Genomic DNA, 9,608 nt, shown 5'->3' on the forward strand with positions numbered 1-9,608 from the left:
AATGTTGTCCTTATATTTGTGCAACTGCATTTAACACATTAAGTGTCCTCCAGGATCATCTCATTTATTGAAAATTCCATCTTTTTGTGGTTGAAGAGTGTTCAGTTTGTACACATGCACACACACACACACACACACACACACACACACACACACACACAATGTTTATGTATCCCACATTATCTTTACCCACTCTCCCACTGTAGGACATGGAGGTCAATGCCATCTCTTGGCAATAATGTACAATAATGTACAATGTACAGAGCTATAATACACAAAGATATCTGTCCAATTTGTGTTTATTTCCATTTGAAAGTTTGGTTTCCTGATCTCTTTCTACAACCAGAAACAGGATATAAAGGATTGAGAAAATATATTTTTCTGTGCTTTGAGAACTTTCCTTTGCCACTCAAAGCTCCACAGATCATTTCAAAAATGTACTGGTTAGAGAAGAAGATTCTCCAGTCTAATGTGGCCCGGATATTCACCTTCCCAACAACTTGGAACTCTGACACCCGAGGTGACAGTGACACTCTCCTCACTCTCTTCAACCCTCTAGCCAATGACCACATGTCCACACATTTGCCATTGCCTAGATATACCTTCACTTGAGTGTCAACCTAAAACACCTGGTGTATAACCTATCCCACTGCATTCAGGTCTTCTGATGTGAGTGACCCCATGTTCTTTGATAATTAGCTTCAGTAATGTGTTTTAGAATGACCTGAGAATTCTGATGCCCAGTCTATACCTACAACAGTTGTAACCAGCTCTTTCATGTTGAATGTTTTGCATTAGGTTTGGTCGGGTTTCCCATGTGTATTAACTGGAGTCTTGGATTCAATGATAATGAACCACCTCAGGCTGAGGCAGCATTTTCACTCAATTTCTTGAGAACTGTAAGGAGGAATCCTGCCTAGAGGAACTGGTTGTTTCAAGGAATAAAAATGCTGTCCTGTCCTGTCTTTCTTTCTTTTTCTGATGACTCTGATATGATGGCAGAGTTAATGAAGGGCAGATCAATGGAATCTTACTAGCTTAACTTCCTAGTTAAAAACAAAAACAAAACAAACAAACAAAAAAACCGACAACTTCCTGGTCTCCCTCATGTTCTAGCAATTGCCAAGATCATATACTTCCCACTAACTCTCTCCCCAAGGACAGAGACCTGAACCACACTGGCAGAAATTTAGATGAAAAATGAAAAGAACTTGCTCACTAAAACATTCCAATGAGTACAGAACTTGATGCCGTTTATTTATTATGTGTTCTGGGTTATTCTTGAGAAATTAAGAGAAAAGATGAAGTCTCACTTCATAAATACATTGACAAAGCAAAAGTTTATGTTTAAAATAATCTACACAAGTCACAGTTTTGCTCACTGTGTACCAAAGCATGCTCTGCTCTCCTACTGCTGTGTAAGAAACCACTAGAATAAGAAATGGATTCCATACAACACCCGCACGTGTTCTAACTTGAATTTACCACTTGGACATTGGTCAACACCATGGGCAGAGAAAGGAGTGGTTCTCTAGGATTTGAAGAGTTTACTGCAGATGAACCCTCCAGTATGGTAGACAAGTGGTACTGGTGTCAGGAGGAAGCTTAGCAGGGCTGTGAGCTGAGACAAGATGTGCAGACCACATCTATCTATACTAGCTCAGGAGGGGAGAATCATTAGACAGTTGTCCCCATGTGAACTGGGTGTGTTTTAATGATGAAAATTGTAAACATTATAAATCAAATCATTTTTCCATGAGCAACCTGGCAATAAGTAAGTATTTCTGATCTTCCACTATAAGAGGTCTCAGTTCTTCCCCGCTGGTCTCCTCCACAAGACATAGAATTCCTCAAAGTATGGCAAATGGGTTCGAGCATGAACATCTGTCTTAGTCCATTTTGACTGGTATATAACAACACCATGTATCAGATCATTGATAATCATATTATACACAGCAGATGGGATCAATTTCCTGAAGTTATGGAGGCTAGGAAGTCTAAGATGAAAGTGTCAAAAGATTTACTCTGTGGTGATGGCCCATTTCCTGGTTGACAAATGATACTTTCAGGAAATATCCACAACTTGTAAAAGGGACATCCAGATTCTCTCAGCCTCTTTTATAAAAGAACTACTTCATACTTGGGAGTTCTTCTCTTTTAACCTAATCCCCTGACAGAAGACCACACTCAGAAATTTCATAAACTTTAGGAGGAAGTTACCACACAGTAATTTTAGTAAGACTTAAGCATTCAGACCATAACATAATCCAATAAGGAGAAAGTGAAAATATTAATATTTCAAGTCTTGGAAGAAAAAATACAGCATGCTGACATGTGTGAGATTTTGCTATTGGTCAAGAAATTACCATATATGCTCAAGAGGAGTTTGGACAAGTCTGCATTCTGATAGCAAGTGTCTCAGGATTTGAAGTCATCTTAAAGCACTGTTTTCCATTCTAGGGACTATATGGTGCCTACAGGAAAAGCTGTTGCATCTCCAGCATGCAATGTCCATTATGGTCATGCTTGGTCTAATACAGCCCTTAGGGATGACCAGTATCGGTTTAGGTATAATGCCTCTGAACACACATCACTTGGCAAGACCATCTACTACCAATCTCTCTGCTATATGTCCAGTCTCTGGGACATCCAAAAGCCATTATGTGTCAAATAACCATCTCATGACTATTTTGCCCATTTGTTCTAGGTAACTGTTTATCCTTAGCTAATGGTGAAGAAAGGTTGCATCTGCCCCTCCAGAGAATGGCATAATGCATACATATCAATCATGTGAGAGAGTCCACTAGAAACTGTACAGCCACACAGCAGAACCAATGTACAATCTCATCTTAGTGCAGCATCCCTAATCCACTGAATGTCTTAACTAGCTCTCATGGCTGCCACCTAGGTCCTGGGGAGATTCACTGAGAACTCACTTTAAAGTCCTTCTCTACACACTCATTAAATATTTATTCTAGTCATCTTCACTAAGTATAAAGCAGATTTGTAAGCCATATGTTTCCTTTGTGCTCTTTCATACTTTCTGACATCAGTGATTAAGCCTCAGCCACAGGCCTATACAGCACACGCTCCACTGTGTAAGCAGAGATGGGGTAAACAAATATTGTCTAGGCCTGGACAACATAGATACAAGTTCCTTCTTGGAAGCCCTGACTTGCCCCAGCTTTTCCAAATTGCCTAAGTGTCCTTGCACCACAGGTGTTGGAAGTACCCAATAGAAATTAGCCACAAAAAATTAGGACATCACAAGTGACCATTAAAAAGGGCAAGTCTGTCCTGCAAGGCTACAACTGCTGTTGTATCCCAAGATCTGGACAGAGGAGTGCTGTCTCCTGCTCTGTTTTCCGCACAGCCCAAGGATCTGTAAGTAATGAAAGTCCCTTTATTTTCAAAGGATGGATATGGCATTGAGGCCTAGCTGCAATTGACTTCCTAAAGGCAAGGGCACTCTGGAGGAGCCCACATTTGCAGACACAACATCTAGGGCTCTTCTGTATGGGCCTCTAGTGGCTTCCAAGGACAATAGTCATTGGGTAAGGGGGAATTCACAATGCTTCTTTCCAAAAACAGATGTATTACTTATCCTTTAGGTAGGGAGAATAATATCATCTTAAAAATGTGTTTCTGTTTTAAGAAATATCTCTTTGGGTCATCTACCATTTAGTGTTTGACTTGGTTTTGGCTTCTGAGTTGCACACATTGCCTATATATGGATAATAGTTTCTTATCAGGTGTATGTTTTGCCAACCTTTCCCACCATGTTCTAGTTGGCATTCCATGCTGATGCATATTTCCTCTCCTATGTAGAGTCCAGTGCAATCCCACTTGCCCATCTTTGCTTTGTTCTCAGCACACTTAGTGTCATACCAAAAAAAAAAAAACACTGTCCAGATCCAGGTCTGAATTTTCTTCTAGTAGTTTAATGCTTTCAAATCATATGCCCAGTTCTTTGAATCATTCATTTTATTTGAGATCAAGTTCCAGTTGTGCATGAAATCATTGGGTTGTGTGGTTTAATTCTGATAACTTAAATGTCACTCCTACTTGCATAGAGGTGTAAAGAATAAACATTTCTCCTTCTTAGATTCATGCTTTATTCAGAATCACAGGAGTTCATTTCATCCATAGTGTGATAAGGTCAAAGTGGTCATCCATCACATGTGCTGTAACAGATAGAACCCTAACAAGTCTTGACTAACAGGCATCATCAGGATCCAGGTCTGATCCCAGAGTTGACAACAGAAGGCATCAGAATCCATCTTCAGAGATTTAGAGGCATTCTTTTCTTCAACTCAATGCATAAGAGTGCTGCTTATTCTATTTTAACTTTAAAAAGTAAGCACTCGTTCAAATGGTAAATACAAAACCCAAGCGGTAACAGGAAACAATAGCAGAGTCCTCCCCATCCTCCCTAGTTTAAACCAAAGGCAGTCACCAAACACCCTGATGAAGACACTTTGTGATGGAATCTGTGAGCACAAGAGTATCAAGAGGACTTCAAGGACAGATCCTTAGCCTTATCAATTCTGTCCAACTTCAGGGCCTATCTCGGACCCTTCTGTTCACATACTACACACACACACTTGGTTCCTGATTTTTTTCATCCCCTAGGAAACCCAAAGCCATGAGGACATTCACTCTACTCATCGCCTTTCTGGTGGCCCTCCAGACCCAGGCAGAACCTCTCCAAAGAAGAGCTGAGGAAGTTCTAGACCAGGAGCAGCTGGGAGAGGATGACCAGGATATGTCCATATCCTTTGGAGGGGATGAAAGCAGTGCTCTTCAAGATGCAGGTGAGAGATGTCAGCATGTTAGAGATAGGAACAAAGAAAAAGGATAAAGAAATGCTCTGAAATCAGGTCACCTAGGTGATTTAATTACTTCATTATTCTCATTCAACAGCAGGAACCAAATGAACCAATTTCTTTCTGCAAAGATTTTTGTTTCAAGATATGCTTGTGACTATCACTGGGTTTAATACATAAAGAGATTAATGACTAGTTTTTTTTCTAGATCTAAATGGCTAGACTTGGTCATGAGGAGAATATCTTATTGTGCCTATTACATTTTAGTAATTGGAGGCAGGTGTTTAGAGATTTATGTAATGGTAGGATGTACAAAAATGTGTGATGATAGCAGCACAAGAGAAGAAAACAAAACTACCAATGTTTAACGTGTATATTTATTCATATTGACTGTGATTGCTCAGGCTGCTGTCAGTAATGGTGAATGTGGGGGACCCACTTCACCTAGCACATATTGTGCCCATGATCACATTCACCCTGCTGACCCAGGCATTGAGTGCTTCTTGTGGTCCTTGTCTCCCCAGATGTGAGGTCAGGCTTGACCTGCTATTGCAGATTAAGAGGCTGTGGATTTAGAGAACGCCTCATTGGGTACTGCAGGTACCGGAATGTCGTCTACCGACTCTGCTGCCGCGCATGATCACTAAGAACAAGACAAAGAGATTTGCCATATGAGTTGAGAGCCTGAAGGATACTACTTGTCCCCTGCTGTGTGTCCTTGAATTTCTTCCTCCTTTTTATCTAAATAAAGTCCTTGCAGCAAGTTCTCTACGTGTGTGCTTGTGCTTGTCTAGTTTCTCCAAGCAAGACTCTGAGAAAGGAGTACCAGAATGCTATAAAGAAATTCCTGGCTTTGATGTGTAGGAATATCAAGGCTGTCACACAGGCTTCTGGAAAATAAGAATGCTCAATGCTATTGTAATCATTCTCATTTCTCATCTCATAACTTGCCTCATTTAGATTAGAACAACTCTCAAAGCCATTGGCAATGTGGGAGGTTGAAAACAACACAACTATCTTCATGTTTCCACTGTCTCAATGACCTAACTTCTCAAAGAAGACAACATCCTCATTCTCAATAGTAGGATTTAACTGAACATGCCAACATCATATATCTGCCCATAAAGCCCTAGATTTGTATCAGCTCCACAGACATAACTGTAAGTAGCATTAAGAAAGGTTAGCACATGCTACAATCCACAGCCCCAGAGAGGCTAGGTAACAAGAATGGTTCAAAGAGGGATGCATGAATTTCCCTGGGAAGCAGAAATTGAAGAGATCTCCTGGGTAAAATTGGGGCACGTAGGGATGGAACATGAGGGCTCAGGGACAGGATAAAAGGAGAGAGTAATGAAAAAGATATCTTGAGGGAAGGGAGGTGCATTTTGGGGCCAGGTAGAAAACTAGTGCAAGGGAAATGCCCATAAATCTAGCAGGATGACCCCAGCTAAGAGTCCTAGCAATAGTGGATAGGTAGTCTGAACTGGCATCTCCTGTAATAAGATTGGTAACAACTTGAATTGTCATCAGAGAGGTTTAGTCCAGTAACTGAGGGAAGCAGATGCAAAGATCCACAGCCAAGCACTGGGCTAAGCCCCTGGAATTGTGTTGAAGAGAGGGAGGAAAGATTGTACCAACCAATAAGGGGGCGGGGGGTGTCCAAAGCTATCATAAGGTTATCACAGAAACAGCTAACATGGGTTCATAGGATCACACAAACACTGAACTGCTAGCTAAGGAATCTACACGGGACCCATCTAGGCCTTCAATATATGTGTGACAGTTGTAGAGCTTAGTCTATTTGTGGGAAACCCAGCAGTGGGAGTGGGGTCTGTCCCTGACACTTTGGCAGGCTTTGGGGAACCTTTTCCTCATACTAGGTTGCTTTGCCAAGTCTTAGCAAGGGCTGGAGCTTACTCCTATCTCAACATGATAAGTCATACTTTGTGAACACCTTGGGGAGGCCTGTCCTGTTCAGAAAAGAAACAGAGGAGTAATGAATGGATTGGGGAGGGTGGGCAGAGGGGAGGTAGAAGAGGTAATGGGAGAAGAAAAGGGAGGGGAAACTGAAGTCAGGATGCAAAATAAATGAATAAATTTAATTAATAAAAGTTATTTTTTAAAAAAGGTTAGCAGCAAAGGTACTAAATAAGAAGAAAAGCAGGAAGTCCCTCCCAGATGTGCTCATCACCAGAACTATTTGCCCACATCTGGTAAAGCTGGATTTGATATAGGTAGGCCAGACTTTTAAAAACATGAAACCAATGTGTTCAGGTCCTTATCTATACCTTAAGATATATAGGTGTAGGTGTTTTAAGATACCTTTATCTATGGCTCTCAATTTGTTTTGGGCTGTTAGAAATTGTGACTGATGTCACTTCCATAAGAAGATATGCCACAAAACAAAGAGGTACAGCAGGAGGGATCAGGTTCCAGAGAACAGTGTATCCTCAGTCCCCACACCAGCTCATGCCTCCTGTACAGTTAACTAGATCCTGAACTGAACATGAAAATGCAGAGGGAACGAGAGACCTCGATCCTCAAATCCTTAACAACCATCTACCAAATTTATCAGACATATTAAAACATGGATATGTAAAAATGCTCCCAAGCTCATTCTCCCCCCCCCCTTTTTTTTTTTTTTTTTTTTTTTTTGATTTTTCGAGACAGGGTTTCTCTGTGTAGCTTTGCGCCTTTCCTGGGACTCACTTGGTAGCCCAGGCTGGCCTCGAACTCACAGAGATCCGCCTGGCTCTGCCTCCCGAGTGCTGGGATTAAAGGCGTGCGCCACCACTGCCCGGCACTTTTCCCCTTTTTTTAAAGCCACTTTAAGATTAACTCTAGCAAAATACAAAAGGTTCCCAAGCCTTCCAAAATCTGAAGTGATAACAAGGAGTCATGGTTGATTTTGTGAACTCACACCCTCACTGATGCTCAGAAGATCTCTTAATTCATAGATTCCAGACTCTTTTAGAGCATCTCTTTTGCTCTTCTTGGAATGTTTGTTTTGGAACTGAGATGGTAAGGTTAAGCGTTCAGCAGGCTGGTGCTTGAGCATACAGCTCTGAGAGGCCTCTGAAGACTCTCTGAGAAAAGAAGAGCCTTTGGGACAGTTGTGCCACCTGCTGGCCACTGCCCTGCCAGCTGTCCACTTCTCTATGGGAGCTGGCCCTCCCTTACTGGAATAGTGTGGATTCTTGGTCAGTGTCTCATGAAGAAAGACATTTCAATATGGAAGCACACTGGAGCAGCTGAGCATAGACAGGCAGACCTGGGTCTGAACAGGCTACATTTCAGTGCATGATCCTAGATGACTGGCTATTAAACTGGCTTAGCTGTGGGTATAAGGCTGGCATGAAGAGTCAAATACAGATCAGAGATAAGATATCCATGACTGTCAGCCCAGAGGCTCCACTTCAGCCTGGTAACTTATGAAAGGGAGGGAGAACCTTATCTTGTTTGTATTTGGTCTCTAAAATATGGATCTGAGAAATAGGTATCCTTCAAAATAGAGTTAGATTCTAGTGTCTGTGTATGTGTAAGGGAAAGGCATAGAAATGTGGACGGGAACCACACAAAGCACCCTTATTCCCCATGAACCCTTTGGTATTCCTCTGATCTGGGATTTCTGTGTATACCACATGTTGCATCTATTTGATGGCTGACTACGGTTACTTGATGAGCAATGAAAAAATAATAAGATTCCTTCATCTGCAACTGCCTAAATATTTATTAATAGCCATGTGTGTTGTTCTCTGTAGTAATCTATTGCCTTTAGAATGGACCCGAAACATTCATTAGTCCTCAAAATATATCACCCACTTCCATTAATATATATCCCTGCAATTTAAAGAAACACTTCCAAGAATGGCTATAGTTTCCAAATGTTTTGACTCTGCAGTAATGTCAGCAATGCTCTTTGAGAAAGAACTTCTATACCCAGTGTGGAAGCTTCAGTCCTGATTCCTTGTGATCCAGGTATGTGTGTTTTCTCAAAACAAGTCTCATTCAAGCACAACTGAGGTCAGGCCTGGTGTCACTGGGCTGTGACTCCAGCACCAGGGTGAAACAGGCAGGTTGAGAGCAATATCCATGCCAGACTGGGCTGTATAGTCAGACCCTGTCTCACAAGGAGCAAACATGCACACCACAGTGGCTGTGATCACTCTGCTGACTTTCCTGAAAGTGTCCTTCAAAGATTAAGGCACTAATTTTAGTGATAAACATTTATTTTGTTCCATGCAAATCATAAGACATAAACACTCTCCTGTCCTCTCTGAGTTGTGATATCAGGTGTCAGGTCTAAGATTCTGCTTCTCTCTGAATTGACTTTTATACATGGCTACATGGCATGAGGTAGAATTCAACTAAATTTTATTGCTTGTTACTACCTAGGTATTCTGACAACTTTTGATTAAAGTGACTTCCCCTAGTCCCTACAAGAAGAATATCAGTTATCAGTGTTTGTGTGATAATGCCATAATATGACCCATCACTTTGTACACATACTAAAAACAAAACAGTGTACTGTAAGACAATTCCCTTTAAAAGTCTGGATATATCTTTTCATGTTGCACTGTCCACTGTATACACAAGTGCTTTAGAGGGGGTTTGGAAACAGGCTCCTATGTCTAGACCAAGTTTATATTTTCTACTCTGGGTTTCTTACAACAGTATGTAAGTTTGAGAATGTTTATAGAGTTCCACAAAGAAAGTCCCAAGGAATGATGGCTTCACTTGCCAAATTCAACAAGATGTTTAAAAAAGAATTAATACTATTTT

General features: G+C 41.1%; 1 protein-coding gene across 1 annotated transcript; it reads left to right on the forward strand.

The window, feature by feature from the left end:
* The first annotated feature begins 3,312 nt into the window (after positions 1-3,312).
* LOC114688881 (neutrophil antibiotic peptide NP-2-like) lies at positions 3,313-5,589 on the forward strand. Its single transcript, XM_028863362.2, has 3 exons — positions 3,313-3,384; positions 4,633-4,814; positions 5,351-5,589. Exons 2-3 carry the CDS (start codon positions 4,646-4,648, stop codon positions 5,464-5,466), a joined length of 285 nt encoding a protein of 94 aa, XP_028719195.1. The 5' UTR covers positions 3,313-3,384; positions 4,633-4,645; the 3' UTR covers positions 5,467-5,589.
* The last annotated feature ends 4,019 nt before the right edge of the window (positions 5,590-9,608 follow it).

The sequence above is a fragment of the Peromyscus leucopus genome, chromosome 17 (assembly GCF_004664715.2).
Source record: "Peromyscus leucopus breed LL Stock chromosome 17, UCI_PerLeu_2.1, whole genome shotgun sequence".
Taxonomy (NCBI): Eukaryota; Metazoa; Chordata; class Mammalia; order Rodentia; family Cricetidae; genus Peromyscus; species Peromyscus leucopus.

What these genes read in the sequence shown, in the direction of transcription:
- LOC114688881 (XM_028863362.2), top strand. Translation starts at nt 4,646, where the DNA reads ATGAGGACATTCACTCTACTCATCGCCTTTCTGGTGGCCCTCCAGACC. An exon ending in CAGTGCTCTTCAAGATGCAG is followed by an intron (nt 4,815 to 5,350) that starts GTGAGAGATGTC and finishes TTGTCTCCCCAG; the next exon opens with ATGTGAGGTCAGGCTTGACC.